This window comes from Elephantulus edwardii, unplaced genomic scaffold, assembly GCF_000299155.1.
Source record: "Elephantulus edwardii isolate Elephantulus edwardi_28Jun2011 unplaced genomic scaffold, EleEdw1.0 scaffold00090, whole genome shotgun sequence".
Classification (NCBI taxonomy): Eukaryota; Metazoa; Chordata; class Mammalia; order Macroscelidea; family Macroscelididae; genus Elephantulus; species Elephantulus edwardii.
In genome coordinates this window covers 2,052,330-2,075,877 of record NW_006399840.1, presented here as the reverse complement: position 1 = coordinate 2,075,877, position 23,548 = coordinate 2,052,330, and the positions used below count along the sequence as shown (strand labels likewise).

Here is a 23,548-nt window from a genome sequence, read left to right as displayed (position 1 = left end):
GTGACCCTGGAGGACATTATGCTGAGTGAGGTATCTCAGTCACAAAGGGACAAATGCTATATGGTGCCACTGTTGTAGAATGAGGCTGATATCAGAGTGGGGGTAAGACTGAGAAAAACTGGATGAAATATGTTTACGGCATTGAAGTCTATGAGGGAGAGAATAGTTTAAAACTATTATATTTTAGGGCGTTATGTTTATCGTAAGAGTATGGAATGAGGGTTGCAGAGTGGATTATATTTGGGGTTGGGGGTGTGGGTGGGGGATGTGCGGGCGGGGATTGTGTACCAATGAGGGAGTTTTTCTTTTGCTTTTCAAGGAGAGGAGCAAACGGGGTAGAAGGGTGCAACAATGAATGAATGGAATTCCAAAATCTCTGTAGATGTTCATTGAAATGAAAAATAGATAAATAAATAAAGAAAAAAAAGAAAACTGTGAGCACTAAAGCTCTGTCAACATAATAAACATCTTTTTCTTTAAAAAAAAAAGTGTGTTGTTTACGACATTCCTTAGTAGGAGGATCTTCCTTCAGAGCAACACCAGGATTCAACATCAATACTGGGGACTACTACTGCCATGGGGCACCCAAGGACGGAGCCTGATCAGCAATAACAGAAAAGGCTAGGCCATTAGAAAGCAGAGTGTCCAGAGCATCTTAAAGCAGGAAGTGCTGCTGACCTCCTTCAAGGCCAGCCACCAGACTTCTAAGCTAGCAACTACAAGAGTGCCGGCAGTGTCCGGGCAACAAGGTCAAGGAAACTGTAGTGCATCCACTAATGGCAATCAGCATCCCCCATCCTACCAACTGAACCCTGAGTTGCTGCTGACATGAGAGGTAATGTAACCCAGTTCTTGCTTAATGTAAAAGCAGTTTTCTCAGTTCTACCTTTTCTCTTGAGGCCTTTTCCCCATCAAAAGTGTAAAGTTAAAAGTGTAAACATAAAGGATTGACTTTATAACAAAAACTCACAGCTTTTTGTAGAATTCAAAACAAGGTCTATTGTCCAGCCTCTTGCTTAAATGTCTAAGTGTCCGACACCAGACAAAGTCTGCTTGCTACACTGTTGTATGTGCCTTTGAGCCACCTGTTACTTATAGCAATTTTATGCACAATAGCTCTGAACCCTGCCCTGAGCCAGTGTCATTGTCCCTAACACACCTAACCCCCCTTATCCCAGTTACGGTGTCAATCTATCTCATTGCTTCCTACATTAAATACTATTATTTTCTTTAAAAAAAAAGGAGAGGGTAGAAAAAGAAATTATCAAGAAACTTGAAAGACAAATCATTACAAAATTATGGGATACCTTTGTGCCAATGAAAGCCAAAAAAATTATAGCAGTGGTAAATAGTAAAAACCATCAAAAAAGAAACAGCTTTGTAAATCAAGACCAGTTTGCCTTTATCTAGAAAATAAAGCAATGGACATTCTTTGGACTGTGTCAGAAATATCTGTGCAGCTCCACCATTTGCCATAGTATAACTGGTTAAAAAGTAACCATTTTCTGCTGTCTGGTAGTTTCATTGTACTAATGCCATTATATTAACTGCTGAAGATAGTTCTGTTACCAGATTATGTAGATGCTCTAATTATCCATTTACAAAAGAGAAAAAAAAATCATAAATCTCCAGAAGTTTCAAGAACCATGAATGCTGGTAAAATTCCTAAAGGTTGTGTATTTAATTGAGTGAAACTTGTGTATTGTCTGAAGCCAAAGTGTACCGCTGCTCCATCTATAAGTAGTAAGGAAATGTAAATCTTTGTCAAAACTGACTAAACAGTTGTAGAAGGCATGAGAGTTCATGAGAACTGATTAAACCGTTGCACAAAGGATGTATAAATCTGTGACTGAGAAGGATAGTAATAATACTCTTTTAGAAGGAAAAGAAAGTAGCTTGATATGAGAACAGATATAATTTTTCCCAGAACTAAAAAGTAAGTTACTAGAAAGTAAAATAAGTGATTAGAAAATAAGAGTAAGTGAATTTTATTTTAAGGATGAATTGTTTTACATAGTCTTTAAAAGAAGAAAATCCAAACAAATCAAGTTAGAAGGTTTATCTTAGTTAAAAATACTTTAAAAAACAAAATGCATCCTTACTATTACTGTTTAGCTTTTGTGTTTCTAACATGCTTTTTAAGTTTATATCTTTCAGATTATATTACAAATTTTCTGGATTTGGACCCTAATGTGAGCTCCTAGATCTTCTGTGGACCCCTGTATCAGCCTCCTTCCAAAGGAGTCTAACATGGAGTGGTTTCTATCTCCACTCCCCTAACAGCAGTCAGAGTTCCAATCTCAGACGAGGTTGCAGGTTGCAGAGCTGAGAAGAAAGAAGCCTTCCATCAGCAAAATCTAAACTATTTAGCTTAAGCCCCTTAATTGGCTTCATCAAATATATACACTACTTTAAACTGACATCTATTTGTATAAGGCAAATAATACAATTTAGACCCTAAAGAATCTTTTAAAAAACAACAAAAATGGGGAGTGGTAATGGTTAAACTGACCCAGGAAAGAGCTGCCTGGGCTAAGACAAAACTGACACTCTGCCCTGAGACAGCATAATCTTGACTCTCACACTGAAGGTGCCTTCTATGAAGATGTAGTTATGGAAACAGGGAAGGTCAGCAAATAAAGATAAAAAGCAGTAATAAACATCCTGGAATCCAGTTCACATATTTTACTGCTTATGTAATGGAAATCTTCTCCATAAAAGCTATGAGGATGTATAAGTTGGGAGGATACACAACCATGAGTTCCTCCCCCTTTACCTTTTGACTAAGAAATGTCTTGAGCAGTTCATTTTATCCTGCAATACTTTCCTGCTGGTCAAACTCAAATATTAACAGGGCATATTCATGAGAAAACCTGTGTCTGAATATATGTCTGTAAGAAGGGAATGGCTATAAGTTTATCTGAAAGAAGTTTGTATTTGGGAACAGTGAGAAATAAAAAAACAAATTTGTAGAAAAAGAATCCCTTCACTACAAGCTAAAGAAACAGATATGCTCTAATACTTAAAAAGAAGGTGTCTTGTTATCCAAGTTGCTATAAACAGAGATACCAAACGTGGACTGACTAACAAACAGAAATTTACTCTCCTGTTGTATAGGAGCTAGATATCAAATTCAAGGAGCCACCTATAGGGGAAGGCTGCATCTCTCTGTTGACCCTGGGCCTAGTCTTCCTTGGAGATCTGAGAATATCCATTCCAGCTCCATTAAACTTGATATGGGGAAAGACTGAATTCTTACTGAATTAAACCACTGAGATATACGGACTATTTGTACAGAATCTAATGCTGTTGTTATTGGGTCCCACTGAGTCAGTTACAATTCACAGGCACACTATGAACAAAACAAACTTCCAGCCATTTCGACATCCCCAGAACTGCTGTACGTTTCAACCAATTGTTGCAGCCACTAAGTCAACTCTGAGCATCATTCTTTAGTGTTGACCCTCTACTTAAGAAAACATTAAGAGTCCTTTTCCAAAAACTGGTCCCTCCCAATAACACGTTCAAAACACATGCGTGAGATAGAATTTGGCCATTCTCACTTCTAACCACAACTGGGGATAGGGGAAGAACAATATATTTGAATGATTGAATAGAACCAATTTGCTTTGTATATTCTCACTCAAAATGACAACAGATGGGGGGAAAGTTAAGAACATATAAAAAAACTAAGAAGAAAATCTATCTGAATGTTGTTTTCAGTTTAAAATGTAAGCTTTTTACCTTTTCTTTTTCTAATTGTAATGAAAATATATATAAGAGGACATATGCCATCTCAATTTCAACCTGTAACATTCAATAACAATTATGTTCAAATGGTGGGACTATCTTGCTATCCATTAGAATTATTCTTTTTTCTTATTGTTTTAGAATTAGTGTTATAGCTAACACACCCACCTCATTAAAGGTGAAACTGCTAGATTAAATGAAAAGAATCTACAATGCTCCAAAGTTTATCAAGACAACTCATCAAAGTAAATCAGAACAAAACCACTTACCATAACTGATCAGCAGAAGGACAAAAGGCATATTTTTAAACAGATTCCTTATTGATTTCTTATAGGAATACTTTTCAGGAAGATTGTCCTGGAGAACTGCTTGAGCCTGACTTGGTGGATACGGAGGTTTTTCCTTGAATGCTGGGGACATACATGAAAAGGCAATTACATATACTTAATCTATCCATGCATACAAAATAGACAATTTTTTTAAGATGAGTCAAATGAATTCAGTTTAAGTTTAAAGAAATATTGAAAATGTTTTATGGTAAGGCTTTCCATTCTCAAAGATTTCTGTTTGTAATTATAGTTCCAACTTTTTAAACTAAATTGTAGAGATTTTGCCAATTTACATAATCAAACTGTAAAGCCACAAATATACCATGGCCCTGTTGAATGTGTTATTTTTGGTTAAGTGTATTTAATTTTTCTTCTATTAAGTATTCAATAATTCCATTTTATTATTTAATGAGAGATGAACTGTTAAGAGAATTGTCTTGAATCAGTAATAACTTTCTTCTGATCTAATTATACATCCAGAGTTAAACAGACCAGAATGAATTTTGGGGAGCAGGGATAGTTCTATCTTGACTCACTCTAGCTACATATGGAAAAGGAAGGACTAGAGCTTTGAAGGATAAAGGTGTAAAATTTGGTTTCTAATACTCTTAGTGTTAGCGCCATCCCTTTCTATGGAGTTAAGAAATAAGAGTTCATAACCTCTCACAAAGACATTAGAGACAACCCTTTTACTGAGAAGGAAAGATCTATCAATTTCCTGAGGCAGATAGTTAGGGGGACATTTCTATAGGGCCACTAACCAAAAGAAGATCAGTTCAAATCTAGTAGCCACTCCATGGGAGGAAGATGAGGCAGCCTGCTCCCCTAATACTTACAACATTGGAAACTGGTAGAAGGTTCCCATGAGTTGAAATCAACTCAAAGGCGGTGGGTCTTATTACAATTTCATGTATTGAAAATGAAAATTTAGCTATAGTATTGACTCAAATTTTTTAAATAAAATAGAGTGAAGATACTCTATCGAATCAGTGATGCTTTAAGGCAGGCACTCAGTGATTTTAGCAGGTATCAATAGATTTTCAAATAGTATTTGAATTGTCAAAAATGTTCAATGTTAGATTATTAAAGGCTTTTCAATTTCAGATGAGTATTTTTCTAAATTTGTACAGTTCCAACAAGGAAGGTCTGTAATGGACTCTGGACATAGGTTAGACCTGACTGTCCACAGAAATTATGCAGAAATTTTAATACAGATTTTGGGATTCTACAGGAGCCTTCGTGGATCAAAACCTCTAGGATGGAACCTGAGGATCTGTATTTAAACACAAAATTTCAGAAAAGAGAGCTATATCCTGTCAGCTTTCAGAATCATTGTGAAAGGAAGAAAATGATCTTTAAGCCTTCCATGTAATACTGTGACTTTCTAATTCTCCTGTGCTTGGCACTAGTTCCTTGGTGACCAAAATATTGGTTCATTATAACTAAAATTCATGAAATGAAAATATTTTTCCCTACTTTTTCAGGCATTACAAGTATTCACAAAGACATAACTCATATTTACTTTTTAAAAATTTTTTTAAAATTTTATTTTTTTGTGTGTGTACCATCAGTTCGAATCTGACAGGTACAGGAGATTGCCCCTCATCCAGCAGAGCATCTGGTGGATTTAAACCGCATACCTCTGGGATTGCAGGGAAGCTTCTTGCCACTAGGCCACCAAAGCTCCCTCTTTGGTAAAGAACTGGTAGACATAATGTTTAGTGGTTACAATTCCTCTTCTTCCTTTTGCCCTATGTGCTCTTTGAACTGCTGAGAAGGGCTGGGTCATTTCCTGAACATCTTGTGTCTTAGTTAGATATATCTTTTTTTTAATTAACACTGATGATACAGACTTAAAACTGTAAAATAAAGTTTCAGAATGTAAAACATGTGCCCAAGGCAGTCATATCTCTCAAATTTTTATTTACCTTGGGGCGGAGGCCGGGGGGAGAGTTCAAACGGCCCAGATCTGAATCAAAAGACAATTTTCTCAATTTCCAATTCTGTTACTCATCTGAGAACAAACATTATTTTATGTGTTAGCTTCAACAGTCAACTGCTCTCTTGGGCACAATCAGGCCTGTACCTGTCAACAATATACTGTAGACAGACAAGGCAGCTTTTTATCTTGAGAAACAATTTTAATTCTCCTACAACCCAGAATTTTGGGTCTACTGAGTTGGGGTGACATGCTCCGACCATCTACTTTGGTGTACTTTTAAAACTCCAGGATGTGTTCTGATGGTAGCTCCTAAAAATCCACCTCCATTTCATTATGTGCCCACTGCGTTGCAATGTAATTAGATATTGTAATATTTATTTATCATAAGGCAAATACAAGTGTGAATCCTAGCTCTGACCCATCTCAATGCATGACCTTACGAAGTATAGTTTTCACATACATAAAACGGAAATAACAATGAATGTTTATGAGGATTTCATAATATAATACACTGGGGGGGGGTGATTTTATCTCAATATGATCTTTGCCCCCCACTTCTGAGATAACTTGGAAGCTCTTTTAATTTCCTGAGTATTTAAAGCTCTTTGTTACCTAGATGACCGTGAGGATTTGTATTACTGACTAACCCGACCAGAAAGATTACTGCTTTCATTGGTACAGTTAATTTCTGAGGAGGGTTTATGGCTAATCCAATTAATCAAAATTATGTATGAATCCATAAAAGGCTGAACATGGAAACTTTCATTGACTGTCTGGTTAGTGAAAGGCTGAGAGCTGAGTGGCTAATGAATCCTTTGGAGCATGGAAATGGAAGCTCCATATCCTCTCTACATTCCCAGTCTCATTCTGAGTCTCTTCATTGGAATGTTGGGTTTTCCCCCCCTATGTTGTGGATAGTAATCATATGTACAGCAGTTCTGTGAGGGCTATGAGACATTTCTGCGAACTAATTGAACCCCAAAATAGTAAGAACCAACAAGTACTAAGGGTGCTGTGTAGTCTGTAGAGGTGTGCCTAAAGGCTGACCACGTGGCAACCTGGAGGACAGGATCCTTTAAACTTGTGAGGGCTGACCTAAATCCAGGTGGTCACATAATGAGAGCTGTGCAGCTGGCTTGTAAAGTGGCACATTTACATAAAAGAATTTTATAATCATCAAGTGTTATTTTTTAAAAACAGAGCAGCTGGTTCAGGAGTTTGTAACTTCTTGTAGACTAAGCAACATATGTTTGTGTTAAAAGTGTATTATAAAGGAGCTCTGGTGGCCTAGTGGCAAGAAGATGCATTGCAATCCCAGAGGTGCCTGGTTTGAATCCACCAGATGCTCTGTGGGAGGAGGGACAATCTCCTCCTGTACTAGTCAGATCTGATTTGACGGTACACACAAAAAATAATAAAAAGAAAATAAAATTGTTAAAAAAAGTTTATTATAGCATTGATTGGCTTAAATTTTTTTTTAAAAAGTAAAGTTTATTATAGCAGTCTCTACATAGGTATTCTTTTTAACAATCAAAAGTATAATTACGTATCTTATGCACCTGTGTTTATATGCTTTGATTCTAAATAATTTGCTTGTCATTAGTTTGCTTGTACAATAATTATGTTCATTTCTGTCATCCACTCACTTTAACAAATCAGAATGTTTTAAGAATTTTAATTTTAATAGATACATTTAAGTGATAGAGTTTACTATTCTGCATAAGGGTAGCTTTTAAATACAGGAGCATCTCCTTGTCAAAGATCAGTTGACTAGGCGGATGAACTTACTCATGGGTTCTCAATTCTATTCTAATGGCTGACTTTTTTTCCAAACCAAGAATGGAAAAGACAGGGAGTAGAGGTGTTTAACAGAGAGGCTGGGTTCATTTACTGATACATTTACTCCTTCCTCAACTCCCAACTCACTTTGTAATGCATTTCCTGTTCCAGACAGCTGTCATACATAAAATACCTACCTAATCATCCATTCACTCCTTTCAGCTAGCATCCTGTCTTTATAACAGCAGTCTTATGCTGTATTTGTCCTTTTGTGACAAAGATATTTCAATCAGTATGTCTTCCAGATTTACCAATGTTGTGTAGTGTTTTACAAGTTCATTGGTTTTCAATGCTGCATAATATTCCACCATGCAAATGTCCTGGTTTTTCTATCCATTTGTTTATTGATGGGCACTTAGCTGCTTCCATCTCTTTGCTATTGTGAATAACGCTGCAATAAACTGGGTCGCTTGGTCAAATGGTATGATCATTTCCAACTTTGTGAACAAGTGCCAGGCAGTCCTCCATAGACACTATAGCACCTTACATTCTCACTAGCAGTGTGTGTGTTTTGGTATCTCTGTATCCTCGCCAGCACTTGCTGTCCTGTTGAACTCTGCTACTGCTGTTTGGGTAAGATGATATCTTATTGTTGTTCTGAGTTGCTTCTCTCTAATAACTAGGGATTCTGAACATTTCTTTATGTGGGTTTTTTTTGTTTGGTTTGGTTTGGGGGTTTTTTTGCCATCTGACCTTCTTCTTTGGTGAAGTGTCTTTTCACATCTTGTGCTCATTTTGTGACTGGGTTGTTTGCCTTTTTCTTGTTGAGATGCTGGAGTACTCTATAAATTTTAGATATAAGTACCTTATCAGATATGTCATTACCAAATTTCTTCCCTAGTCTGTGTTTCCTGTTTTAGAAGGGTGTTTGGTTTTTTTGTTTGTTTGTTTTTTTATGTGTATAAAGATTTTGAAGATTCGACTTTTAGATTCATCGATTTTATTTTCTCCTGGTTGTACGTTATGTTTGGGAATTTATTACTGTTACAGATAGGGTTTCTAGAGGTCTCCTAGTTTTCCCCTGAGGAACTTTATAGTTTTTGGGTTTTCTCTTAGATCCCTGATCCACTTTGTTTTCAAATATGGTGTAAGGTGTGAGTCTTGCTTCAGTTTTTTGCAGATGGTAGAATGTTTTGCAAGCACCATCTGTTAAAAAGGTTGTTATCTCCTCACTTAACTGTCTCCTTGACAAAGATCAGCTGACCATCAGTAGATGGTTGGTTTTTGAGCTCTCGATTCCATTCCATTGATGTATGTGTCTGTCACTTTACTGGTACCATGCTCTCTTGACTACTATGGCTGTGCCCTACGGTTTTGAGACCAAGGAGTGTGAGGTGAGGTGTCCTACCTTGTTTTGCTTTTTCAGTAGTGCTTTTCTTAATTAAGGTCTCTTTCCTTCCCATACAAAACCGAAAATAGCCTTTTCCATCTCTTTGAAGAATGGCATTTGTATCTATATTGGGACTGTGTTTTAGATTGCAATCTAAATTGTCGTTTGCTTTTGGTAGAAGCATCATTTTTACTATATTGAGTGTTCCTATTCAGAAGCATGGTATATTCTTCCATTTCTCTTGGTTTTGTTTTGTTTCTTGTAGTGGTGTTTTATAATTTTCTTTGTATAAGTCTTTTGTGCCTCTGGTTAGATTTGTTCTTTAGTATATCCTCTTGTGGTTAGCTATTGTAATTATTTTCTTTTCTGTGCTCTGTTTGCTATTACAGAGAAAGCCAACTGAATTTTGTATGCCAAGACTGTATCCTGTCTGCTACTTTGAGGTACTGGCCAACTATGTCTAACAGATTCTTTAGGGTTATCATCTGCCTAGAGGGAGAGTTTTACCTCCTCTTTGCCAATGTGAATGCTTCTTATTTCTTCTCTTATCATTTTTATATTTTCTCACCATGGTCTTGAAACTCCCACCAAATGACTAAGTGCGATCATGCCAATAAGGTGTCAACTAAAAGACTGGATAGCTTGCTAATAAAATACATAAGGAGTATAGTCATCTTGTGGAAGTAGGATCATGCACGTAAGGGATAAAGAACCCTAACAAGGGTACTAGTTAGATCTGCCATTTGTTAGGCTTAAAAGAAACAGAATAGGACATGGTTTAGATCTGTAGTCCACAGTGTTGCTATGAGTTGTACCCAACTTGATGGCACCTAACAACACCAACAACAGACTTAAAATAAGAGTCAATTCCAGAACAGATGGGGGGGGACCCAACTATCACCAGGAAAAAGATAAAAGATGGGAGTAAAGCATATCTTTTGGAACTATGGTCCCTGTAGTGCAAACCTCTCAGACTCAGGAGACAAAGAACTTAATATGAGAAATAGCAAGAAAATGCCATAGGAGTGAAAGCTGATGTTAGAACTCATAAAATAGTTGGAGATAGGAGGTGTGTCTGACCTCTGCTCCACAGGAATCAACCTTGGGGTGATGCTGATTATCCCTCTTCCTCATGAAGTTAAGGATGTCAGATGCCTCTCCACTATGATATGTTCACAGTAAGGAAGGATCTGTAAGTAAGGATTTTAAAACTAATCTAAGTTGTCCTCAATAATAATATTTGTATATGAGGAGTATAAGTAAACTTTTTGTTCAAATATCATAATTTTTTATATAAGACCTTTATATTACAATTATATATTATCTTACTTTCATAATAGGTGTAGTACCATAAGAAATAGCCCACCAAGCAACATTTGACAACATGTATTTTTCTTATTCCATTTCATTGTTCTTTGTATAGACATATAAACACACAAATAAGCAGCTATTCTTTAATTTCTCAAACATAGGGTAAGCTCCCAATGGCTACACCTACCATTATCATTCTTTGCTGTCGTCTTCTGACAAATAAAACTCTTACAATGTAATAGTTTAAACACATATGTACATGCGTGTGTGTGTGTGTATATATATATATATATATATATCTTACAATCTATTACTCTCATTTCTTCCAAAGTGACTAATTATTATTTTTTAAAAAGGAAATAATTTTTGTGAACATACAGAATAAATCAGGGCAAAGAATGTTTCATACTTTAAATTTCTACTATCAATGGAAAGATCATTTATGTATAAACATGTATATAACTTACATTCTATCTAATACATATGGCTACTAGAAAAGCAGATTTAATGTTTTCTAAAGAATATACCAATAAAAACACTTTTTTAAAAAAATACTATCTTGGGGTAAAATGTGCAACAATGAATGAATAAAAACCTAACTTTTCTGTAAACTTTTTTTAAAATCACAATTAAAATAAAACATTTTATTTTAAAAATACTATCTGAAACTGTTAAAACAGTATAAGGAAAACTTTTCCTTTTAAGTAATCTATACACTAAAAATATGCCACTCTCAGACTGAAAACCTAAAAACAAATACATTCAACTTGTCAGAGTTATCTTATACACCACAGAAAGAAAACTGTTATCCTAACGAAAATGATGGCTTCTATATCTAGATCTTTTAGTCCATCTACAAAGTAGTCTCTGTTGAAACACTTTAAATGGTTTTCAACATCATTTTTTTGAAAACTTTGAGGCTTTCATATTTATGGAACCATAAAGCTTGAACTGTATCATTACTATTATAGCCACTGCAAAAATGAATATATAAGTTAAAAACTCCAATTATAATTCTGTTTAACTGTAAACTAGAGTGATTAAAAGACAGCCTTTTAAAGCCTTCTAATTTTACTATTCTCTACAATCAATTTAAGATTTATTGAGTGCTTAATTATGTTAGTGGCTATTTTATTCAAATACACCTTGCATATCCTTTTTCTAGTATCACAAAATTGTTTCTGATTAAAAATAAACTTAAATAGCAGACCTTCCCAAAGCTTCTTCCAAATGCATGGTAGCTGCTCGCAGTTGATTTTGACTGACTGCTTTAAGAGACAGGCCCAGGCGAGAGGACTCAGTGGTGAAATGGTGGCAGCGGGGCTTTGCTGGAGTGGCCTAACAAGCAGACAGTTGCCACAGTTTGAAATCCTACAGAACAGTTTGCTGCTGCCCAAGATCACTTTAATGTTACACTGTGTGTTCTTGGAAAGATGTATTATTGAAAGGAAGGCTGAAGCATATTTGCATCATTTCAAAGCATGACAAAGACTTGTCCTTGCCTAAGTTAGCACACTGCTGTTAGCTACCAAGGCTGAGTCAATTCTGACTCCAGGCTACACCATGTGTTCAGAATAGAACTGCTGCACAGGGTTTTCATGGCTGTGATCTTTCCGAAGCAGATCACCAGGCCTGTCTTCTGAGGCACTTTAGGAGGGTTTGAACCACCAACTTTCCTGCAAATATGAGTGTTTAACTGACTATGTAACACAAGGATTCCCACGTTAGCAGAAGATGCATGCCTTTCTGAGAAATACAGAAAAGGGAAGGCAGGTTAACTATCAGGAAGAAAAGTTAGTATGGAAATAAATGAGATTAATTAGTCTTCAAATTCTTTAATCCTAAAGTAGATGCAACAAACAACATATCCCTAGAGTTATAGCATTCATTATCAGAGAAAAACAACGTACAGTAAGACTGAACCCGACTAAAAGTATTTGAAATAACAAAAATAAAAATTTCCAGTATTGCTTATTTTCATATTTTTTGTCATGTATTTATCCATATAAGGTTCAGTGAAAATAATTTGCTTACCAATTATTGTTAAAATGAATAAAAGCGTAGAGACACCTGATGTGCCGTAAAACATGGTGCTGATATTGCAAGCCAGGAGACTTGTGTTATTCTGTGTGTTGGGCACTAAGACTGGTGGTAGTAAAAAGCCAACTGCAGTTCCAAGCTGTAAAACAAATAGTACTATTAACAGCAATTATTTTATTCTAAGGAGAGAAAACTTTCACCCACAAATAATAGGACATAAAGAGACAGCTGATGTATGTTAACTGTAAACTTTGAGGTGCTATGCTCTGGTGTCTTAGTTACTACTGTCTTTGTTACTATTGTTCCATCAAAGGAGAATTTGGACAATTCTCCTTCCTTTCAACACACATTTACTGAGCTTCTATTATATACATGATACTGCTATAAAGATGCATAGAATACAATCCTTGCCCTTTAAATGCTTAATTTTCTTTTCTTAAAGAGGGGCACGCATATGCAAAAATAAAGTTAAGAAAGGTCCTACAGCAAGGATTGCAAACCATTTACCTAGTAAATGTCTAGTACACAGACAATACAAAGAATTCTTAGAATTCAACAACAAAAAGATAATCTACTGTCAGTCTAAAGGTGTACCTGATCCAAGCCATGGTCTTCTCACTTGTTTGCTATGCATGTGAAAGCTGGACAGTGACTAAGGATGACAGAAGAATCAATGCTTTTGAATTGTGATGTTGGAGAAAAGTATTTCAAACGTTGGAGAAAAGTATTTGAAATGTTGGAGAAAAGTATTTCAAATATACCACTGACTGCCAAGAGAGGAAAGAGGCCTGTGCAGGAGAAAGTGAAACTAGGATGTACCCTGGAAGCAAGGATGGTGGAAGTCTATCTCACATACTTTGGCCATGTTGTCATGATGGCCCAGTCCTTGGAGCAGGACATCATGCTTGGAAGGGTAGAAACATGAGAGGAAGACCCTGAATGGGATGGATGCAGTTACTGTGGCAATGGTGACTTTGATAGGGTGAGATTGGCTTAGGATGGGAAAAGGTTCAGAGCTGTTGCTTCCAGGATCGCTATGAGTCACAGTCAACTCAATGACATAATATAATTTTTAAGAGGAAACAAAAAATTTTAATGGACATTTCTCTAAGACATACAAATTGCCTAAAACATGTTCAACAGTTATTATTCTCTGTTGTCATGTTGGAATTGACCCACAGGTGGCCCTGTAGTGGTTTTTCAGACACAGTAATACCCCTCACAGGAGGGGTTTACCTATCCATCTCCTGCAGAGCAGCTGGTGGACTTGAACTGTGTATCTTTGGGACTGCACCACTAAGCCCACAATGAGATCCTACTTTGTTGTGTAGGCCTCTGAAACAAATCTTGACTCAAAGTGATTTTATAGCATTCTAGAAGTCAGTGAAAGTAGAATTGTCCCTTAGAATTTCCAAGGCTGTAAATCCTCATGGATGCAGATTGCCCCATCAGTCTTCCACAGAATGGCAGGTGAGTTCAAACTACTGACTTTTCAGGTATCAACCAAGCACTTAACCACTGTGCCAGCAGAGCTCCTTTTTGTATACATTAAGGTGGAAAATAACAACTCTTGGCAAAATATGGAAAACTGGAACTGAGAATGTAAAATTGCAGTTAGTTCCCTGGGAAAACCAACTTGACAGTTCCTCAAAACCTTAAATTTAGAATTACCATTTAACCTAACCATTTTGCAGCACACAGGATCACAAGAGCTACATTTGTCTAAAATTGAAAACGTGGAAGGTAGAAAGCAAAAATGGCAGAGGGCTGATTATCTATCTTCAAAGCTGCACTATGTATAACAGACAAAAGGAAACAATGCAAACGTCCACCAACAGAGGACTGGAAAAACGAAACGTTATACATACAACGGTGTATTATTTGTCCATATAAAGGAATAAAGCAATGAAGCATACTACAACTTGGATGAACCTAGAAAACACTGTGTAAAACAAAAGAAAGTCAGACACAAAAAGGTACTGATGATTCCATTTGTATAGAAATATTTCTAACAGATCAAACTGTTAAGAAAAGCAAGTAGATTAATGACTTCTATAGGCTGAAGGAGGAGGGAAGAGGGAGTTTTAGTTAATGGGAATGTTGTTGTTAGATGCTGTCAAGTTGGGTACAACTCACAGCAACTCTATAAACTGTTGTCCTGAACCCTGCCATCCTCACCATCTCTGACACACGAGAGGCCACTGCTGAAATCACCAAATCAATTCATCTCGTTGGGGGGTAGTTTTCCTTTCCTTTGCTGACTGACCTTCCATCTTTTCAAGCATGATGTCCCTTTCCAAGGAAAGCCTCACTTAGCTACCTGTCCAAAGCATGAAAGATGAAGCTTTGCCATCTTTGCCTACAAGGAGCACTTTGGCTAAACCTTTTCTAAACCATATCTGTTTATTCTTTTGGTGATCCATGGGATATTCAGTACTCTAGAATTCTAGAGTCCCACAACTCATAGGCCTCAATTCCCTTTTATTTTAAAAAAAAAAATTTTATTTTATTGGTTTTTTCTGCGTGTACCGTCAAATCAGATCTGACTGGTACAGGAGGAGATTTCCCCTTCTTCTCCAGTAGAGCATCTGGTGGATTCGAACCAGGCACATCTGGGATTGCAGTGCAGCTTCTTGCCACTAGGCAACCAGAGCTCCTCAATTCCCTTTTTAAAAAATTTGTTTTTAATGAATTTTCTATTTGAGTAAAGATTTAAAAACCATATTGGTTTTTTATATATTCATTCACAGAAATCCTGTTTTCTAGGGAGCTCTGGTGGCCTAGTGGCAAGACGATGCACTGCAGTCCCAGGGGCACGTGGTTCAAATCCACCAGATGCTCTGGTGGAGAAGGATGGGGCAATCTCCTCCTGTACCAGTCAGATCTGATTTGACGGTACATGTAAAAATAATACAATAAAAATTTAAAAAAAAAAATCCTAAGGGGAGCTCTGGTGGCCTAGTGGCAAGGAGCTGCAACTACAATCCCAGAGGCTCACGGTTTGAATCCACCAGATGCTCTGCCGGGGAAGGAGGGACAACCTCCTCCTGTACCAGTCGGATCTGATTTGACGGTACACTCACACACAAAAATAATAAAATTTAAAAAAAAAAATTAAAAAAAAATCCTGTTTTCTAACATTAACACATTGCCACAAATGACAGTAATAAATATTTTTTTAAAAAGTGTTTCTAAGCACGGTCGTCAATTTAAAAATGTGCGACAACGTGTTAATTACCACTGGTTAATATACGTAAAATATTTAAGCAATTCCTTATCACATACTGCCTTTCCCTTCCCAGCCTATGTTTTTTTGGTTAGGGTTTTTTTTCCTCCCTTTTCATCCCTATTATATCTTTAAGATTAATTTTTGAGACTGATGAAAAGGTTTTGGAACTAGGCAGAGGTGATGATTTTACAATGTTGTAAATGCGCTAAATTGTTAAAAAAATTATTATGTGAATTTCACCTTTAAAAAAAAAAAGGCTGGATCAGAGCATCATAATAAGGTAAAAAATATTAAGGAAGTTTAGTGGAGAAACTACCTGAGAAAGTTGAAGAGAAAGTCCAAGAAAAGTTTCAAGGAAGATGCTGAAGCAAAGGTAGGAACTAACATTCACCAAATATTCTATTTGCTTCGTTATAAAAAGCTGGAGACACAGGTTAATTACAACAGAGTGTGATAAGCACTGTACTGGGAAGAGGAAGTAGACTGAGAAGGCCATGTAATTTATCATCCAAACCAGAAGAGGCTACATTAGGAATTATGCTGGACAACTGTGTACACCTGGACTGTTTCAGCAAAAGTAGCACATACAGTCACACTAGCTAAAGGAATACTTTCGAGGAACATCTTGCTCAGATTTGGAGTTGAAAAAAAGTGTCTGGAGAAACAAAATACTGAAATAAATTGAAGTTGGCAAAGAGAAAGAAGGAGAAAGGTTCCAAGGCAAGATGAAACTGCAAAGGCCAGGAAGGAGAGGACACAATACTGGGAGATATAGTAAGTAGTACCCAAAGAGGAGACATAATATGTGTGTGGAAAATGCAGACCATGGTGGAAAAAGGTACAGAATTGCCAGGGAGCAGATCTGGAAGGTCTTAAGCGTCCAAAGAGAAGTGGTAGCCACTTTAAGATACCAGGCAGTGACTTAAGGAGCCAGGATGGCGTAGTGGTAAGGTGCTGTACTGTCAACCCAAAAGCACCTTGTTCGATTCAGCTCATGAGGAAGATGGGCAGCCTCCTCCTGTGTGATTTATTGCCTCTGAATATCCACTGGAGGGTCAGCTATGAGTCTGTTCTGATTTGATGGTATACAACAACGTACCTATGAAAGAGCACACTGGGTAAATGTGAGACACGGAGGGCAAAGAGCAGGGGCTACAGACGAGATGAGGTAGCATGCTCTAGGCAAGGGCCCAAGGCAAGGACGCTGGCCAAAGCAAAGACAGTATGTTGTTGTTGTTATGTGCCGTTGAGTTGCCTGCGACTCACAGCGACCCTATGTACAATAGCCCTAAACTCTGCTCTGTCCTATGCCAATCGCTCTGTCTCTGACACGCCCATCCCAATTATCCTAGTCACTGAATCAATCCACCTCATAGAGGGCCTTCCTCTCCTGCGCTTTCCCTCCACCCTCCCAAGCATGATGTCCCTTTCCAAGGACCAGTCTCTCCTCACAACATGTCTAAAGTATGTTAGACGGAGCCTCAGAATCCTTGCCTCCAATAGCCACCCGGTTTAACCCTTTCCAGGACAAATCTGTTTGTTTTCCTAGCAGTCCATGGTAGGTACTCTCAATACTCTTCTCCAGCACCACAGCTCAAAGGCATCAATTCTCCTTCTATCCTCCTTGGTCACTGTCCAACTCTCTGATGCATAACAATTGATTGCGAAGACCATGGCCTGTATCAGACGCACCTTAGTCTCCAGAGAGACACCATTGCTCTTCAGTACTTTGGAGAGGTCCCTAACAGCAGACTCTCCCATGGCAATGCGCCTTTTAATTTCCTGGCTGCTGGTGCCAAGACTGTTGACTGTGGAACCAAGCAAACTAAAGCTGTGTACAAAGACAGTATAGCAGAAGTAAAGTGACATGTGCGCCTGCGATTCATAGTGACCTTATGGACAGCAGCTCTGAAGCCTGCCCTGTCCTGAGCCAATCTCACTGATTTTGACACACCTACCCCCAATGCCCCAGTTACTCTATCAATCCATCTCGTCCAGGGTCTTTCTCTTCTGCACTATCCCTCCACCAAATGAAATGAGCTAGGGTAAATTTTAGGTGGGGATTATTATGGGATATACAAAATGAATTTAAGCTGAGAGCTACAGAACAATAAGGATGCAATCATGTAATTCAAGGAAGAATATTCCAGGTTCAAAGAATGCTTCCAAAAAGGTCCTTACACAAATGTTGAGTTTTGACATCTTTAAGGAAAGAACACTAACTTAGCAAGGTTTTATAAAAGGAGTTAAGGTTTGTTTTTAGGGTTGTTTTTTTATTATTATTCTTTTACTTTTTTATTGGTTTTTTTGTGTGTGTGCATAACATCAAATCAAATCTGACTGGTACAGGAGGAGACTGTGCCTCCTTCTCCAGCAGAACATCTGGTGGATTGGAACCGCTCACCTCTGGGATTGCTGTGCAGCTTCTTGCCACTAGGCAACCAGAGCTCACCAGGAATTAAGGTTTTAAGTACCATGGAAAATTACTAGCCAGTTCAAAGTCATGCAAGTGACCTGACCTGTTTTATAAAGACCTGAAAAAAACAGCTTGGTAAATAAACAGAACTGAAAGTAAATGTTGCTACAAAGCTAGAATGTGACTAGCTGTGTGACTTTGGGTAAATCGTATCTCCAAAACTGTTTACAACATTAAGTTAAATGTATACAAAGTACTTAATACAGTACAGGCTCCTAGTGGTAGGCTCAGTAATATGTTTGTTGTTGTTATGTGCCATCAAGTTGCCTGCGACTCATAGTGACCCTATGGTCAACAGCTCTGAACCCTTCTCTATCCTGAGCAAACCTTATCGTCTCTGACACAACTAGCCCCATTACCCCAGTCACTGAGTCAATCCATCTCATCGAGGGTCTTTCTCTCTTGCACTGTCCCTCCACCCTTCCAAGCATAATGTCCCTCTCCAAGGACTGGTCCTACCTTGCAACATGCCCAAAGTATGTCACATGAAGCTTCAGAATCCTTGCCTCTATGGAGCAGCCTGGTCTCACCCTCTTTCAGATGAACCTGTTTGTTCTCCTAGCAGTCCATGGTACGTACATTCAATACTCTTCTCCAGTAACACAGCTCAAAGGCATCAATTCTCCTTCTATCATCCCTAGTCACTGTCCAGCTTTCTGATACATAGCATGTAATAGTGAAGACCATGCCTGGATCAGATGCACCTTAGTCTCCAGAGTGACACTATTGCTCTTCAGTATTCTGGAGATGTCCTTGACAGCAGACTGTCCCAATGCAATTTATCTTTTGATTTCTTGGCTGCTGGTACCAAGAGCGTTGGTTGTGGATCCAAACAAACTAAAGCTGTTAACAATCTCAATCTTTTTCCCGTCTATCATGATGCTGCCAATCACAGAATATGATTAGTCATCCGTAATCCAGACTAATGAAGCACAGATGAAAGTCTTGAGCAAATGCGCTGGGACCAAGGCCAAGGAAGAAATGAGAAGGAACAAGGTACAATGAAGGTGTGCTGCAGATAAAGGGAATTCTGCCTATGAGAAAACATTTCCATGTACTATCCAAAGCGTGTGTTGTTATTGTTGTGTACCACAGAGTAGGAAATGACCTATCGCTAACTCTCCATCGGGTTTTTCAGAGGCAGTTAATTGTGCAGGAGGAGACTGCCCAGACTTCTCCCATGGATAAGCTGGTGGCTTCGAACCACGTGCCTTTGGACTTGCAGCACAAATTCTTGCCACTAGGGCACCAAAGCTCCCTGAAGCATAGGTAATCCTAAATATAGTGCTGATAATAACACTGTCATGCTCAACAAGGTCTTAAATCTTTAATATAATTTCACAAATGTAAAATAATTTAAGGAAACAACTTCTAACTAAACATGCAGATGCAAACAAGTAAAACTTTGATTGAATGCCTGATAACAATTATTGTAGTTGGACCAATTGGTAGCATCAGGATGGATGGCAAAGAGATTGAAATTGTTCACAGCTTCAGTTTGCTCGGCTCCACAGTCAACACTCTTGGCAACAGCAGCCAGGAAATCAAAAAACGTATTGTGATGGGAAAGTCTGCTGTTAGGGACCTCTTTACTCAAGAGCAATGGTGTCTCTTTGGAGACGAAGGTGCACCTGATACAGGCCATGGCCTTTGCAATCACTTGTTATGCATCAGAGAGCTGGTCAATGACTAGGGAGGATAGGAGAATTGATGCCTTTGAGCTGTGGTGCTGGAGAAGAGTACTGAATGTACCATGGACTGCCAAGAAAACAAACAGATTCATCCTAGAGAGGGTTAAACCAGGCTACTCCTTGGAGGCAAAGATTCTGGGGCTTCGTCTGACATACTTTGGACATGTTGCAAGGAGAAACAGGTCTTTAGAGAGGGACATCATGCTGGGTAGAGTAGAGGGACAGTGCAGGAGGGGAAGACTCTCTATGAGGTGGATTGATTCAGTGACTGGGGTAATCGGGATGGGTGTGTCAGAGGCAATGCGATTGGCACAGGATAGAGCAGGGTTTAGGGCTGTTGTACATAGGGTCGCTACAAACAACACCTTCTATACTTTGAGCCAAAATGAAAATACAAAGCAGGAGGTACGCACACTCAGAGAGTCTTTCCTGAATGTTAAAGACTCCCAAGGAGTGCTGGTGCCCTGGTCTGCACAGTTACCTCTAGCCCAAAGGCCATGCCTCTGGCAGATGGACTCCACCAGAGGCTCTATTCCAATGTGACTTCTAGCCTTGGAGGAAACCTGCTGGAGTTCTGAGTCAGTTCTGGCCCACAGGCAGCGTGCATTTTATTTTGTTTTAAATGAGTCTTCGTGGTACAAAGGATAAAGCACTGAGCACTATGGGGGTAACAGTTCAAAGTTCTAAGCTGCTCTGTGGGAGAAAAATGCTGCAATCTCCTTCAATCAAGATGATAGCCCTTGGAACAAAAGTCAGAATCATAAAAACCACCAGACTTTGTGATCTGATAGACTGATGACACTCCTGAGACTTTAGCCCTTAGTCACCCTGCAAGCCTGGAACAGAAATCACTGCGGTATCTCAACATTCAGTCAAATATGCCTATAAAAGGTTCAAAATCACCGAAGAGAAACACACTCTGAACCAACAAATATGCAAGATCAAAAGGGCAGTAGCTGCCTAGATATAATGCTCAGAAAGCAGGAAGGGACAAGAAAAGGCAAAAAGAGAAGTGGAAGGAGAATGATTGAGTATGTGAATTCTAATCAATGTCACAAAACATAGTATGCATGAATTGTTAAATGGGAAAACGAACTTGCTCTGTAAGCTTTCATTCAAACCACAATTAAAAAGTAGTATGTTATTTTTCTCAACTAAGGGCTTGACCTTCATCTTCACGCCAGGCCTTACCTGATTGCCCAATACAGCGGTGGCACAAGCTGTGGACACCTCCTTGGGCCCAAACCACACGGAGGCGATGCTGGAAGGCAAGCCCAGGATAAACACCTGGGCCACGGAGCACAGGCACTGGCCCAGCATGGTAACCCAGAAGAGATGGGGCTGCACGCTCCCGCACTTGACCCAGGCGCCCAGGCAGTTGAGGCCAGAGCCCAGAAGCACCGTGAGCCGCAGGCCTTTGGTGTCCAGCAGCCAGGTGGCCGGGAAGATGAGGGGCACGTAGGCCAGCATGTAAACCATGGACAGCCAGTCGATGTGCAGCGACGACACGCCGTAAAACCCCTCAAAGACATTGGAGATGATGCTGTACTGGATCCACTGAAAGGCGTTCACCAGCGAGTACAGGCTGAAGATCAGGAGCACCACAAAGCGCCGCGGGGAGAGCGCAATCCGAGGCGCGGGGATGCCCTCCACTCCCGGGGTCCCCACGCCATCGGCCGCGGGGAGCAGCCGGGCCTGGGTGTCCTCCTCCGCGGCCAGGGAAGACTGCGGCCCGCCCAGGGCTTCCGAAGGGCTGCTGAGCGGGCCCTCTTTCAAGGCCAGGCAGATGGCTCTTTGCCCATTCGGAGGCTCCGCGCTCACCTCTCCGTTCGCCGTGTGCCCCAGCACCGGAAGGTACCCATTCACATACGTGTGCCCCGCGTCTTCCGCTGCCTCCTCCTCACTGTCCGGCCGCCCCATGTCTCAGCACTCCGGCACTGGATGAGCCACCAACCCTCGGTTCAGCCTAGCCCCAACCCGCACCCACGACCGTCCACCCCGGCGACCCCTTTCTGAGCTCAGGTGAGCGTAGAACAGCAAGCTCGCCAGCCTGTGAGGCGATTACACGTTCACCCCATTGGTTCTTTGCCCGCGCACCAAGCCGTACCCGGCGGCAGTGCCGTGACCCCGCCAGCCAGCCAATCAGAGTCCTTGCTGGGCGTGGTAGCCAATCCAGAGAGCCTATGCGAGACCGGGGCGGAAACAAGCGTGCTACGAGCCCTGGGGAAAGGCTGAGCTGGTGCGCTCCACCCTGGAAAGATGGAAGGTCCTCTACTAGAGTGGGTGACGGGCCAGGAGGCGGTCAGCTAATCAGACACTCTGGACTAAAACACGGGCGGGAGAAAACGAGACCACAGCAGCAAGCATCACCTCCGAACCCTTGTCGTCAGATGCAATCAAGTCCGCTACAACTCATAGCGAGTAGGACAGACCTGAACCTTGCTGTATCCATTGTTGCTGCGTGCGATCTACTCACCCATAGCCGACCCTCTAGCAGGTTTTCAGAAGCTGTAAATCCCAGGGAAGGAGAGTGCCCATCTTTCTCCTGCGGAGCAGTTGGTGGATTCGAAACCCTTGGCTCTGGAAATGCAGCACAGCTTTTTATTACTAGACCACGAGGGCTCCATTGCCCTGCTATCCTAGTGGGCTCCAGTAGACTCCTAGTAGACCCAGTCAAAGGAAGGAATTTGGTCATGACTCAGTGATTGGAGTAATGGGGGTAGGTGTGTCAAAGACAGTTAAACTGGCACAAGATATAGAGCAGGGCTCAGGGCTATTGTACACCGGGTCGCTCTGAGTCGCTTGTAACTCGACTGCACATAACTGAAAGCTGCCAGGAGAGGCTGTAGAATAGATTTGACTGCTTTTGTGGTTTCTATTCAGAGGGAAAGAGCTAGAAAGCACCCAATTCCAAGTAGTCCATGAGAATACTGTGTTCATGAATTTGGAAACCCTCTCCCCACTCCACCAATCTGAATGGTCTTCTTACTGAATGCAAGGGGTTCTTACTGTAGTTAATTGTCAATAAGACAGATTGCAAAATCTATATGCACTTTATTACAGATCTGGGAGAACAGCAAGTTCCTATTAAAAACTGCCTCGCTGTCTAGGAGTGGTCATTAGCCTTTTATACCAGGGTGAAACACAAACTCACTTAACAATGCACTTCAGTTAATAAAAGAAGAATTTTTACATCTGGGGGGAAAAAAAATTCACACGCAGATACCAGTAAACAGGCAACTTACAAATGTGTTAACACATGACAGAAAAACAGGCCCTGAAAAAAATAAAGGCTAACTCAGAAAAGGCCCACCTCCTCTCCTAGCAAACTGGCAGATTAAGATACAATTTACATCATAAGCCTGGGGAAAACAGTTTCAAAGAGCGCTGATCTAGGGAAGATGCATTTCCTCTCCTAGTAAAAAGACCACTTAAACTACATTAACATGACTAGAGAAAGGAAATAAGGAATTCTAAGACAAGGTAACTAGTTTTACAGGCTAGAGAAAACTGACCTCAGTTTTATAACTATGTAACTACAGTTTTATAACTGATACATTTTTAGAAAATTCTGAATTTACACCACCCCATCAATCCTGTCCCCCAACATT

The 23,548-nt window shown here is 39.7% G+C and overlaps 1 protein-coding gene across 1 annotated transcript in view; it reads right to left on the bottom strand.

Moving 5' to 3' along the window:
- Nucleotides 1–21,857, bottom strand: part of FLVCR1 (feline leukemia virus subgroup C cellular receptor 1) — a 45,347-nt gene extending 23,490 nt beyond the window's left edge. Inside the window, exons 1-3 of the mRNA XM_006890547.1 lie at nt 21,129–21,857; nt 12,536–12,680; nt 4,020–4,160 (exon numbers count right to left, since the gene is read on the bottom strand). Of these exons, the coding sequence (XP_006890609.1) occupies nt 4,020–4,160; nt 12,536–12,680; nt 21,129–21,857 (1,015 nt within the window). The remainder of the gene's footprint in view (nt 1–4,019; nt 4,161–12,535; nt 12,681–21,128) is intronic.
- Nucleotides 21,858–23,548: the final 1,691 nt, after the last annotated feature.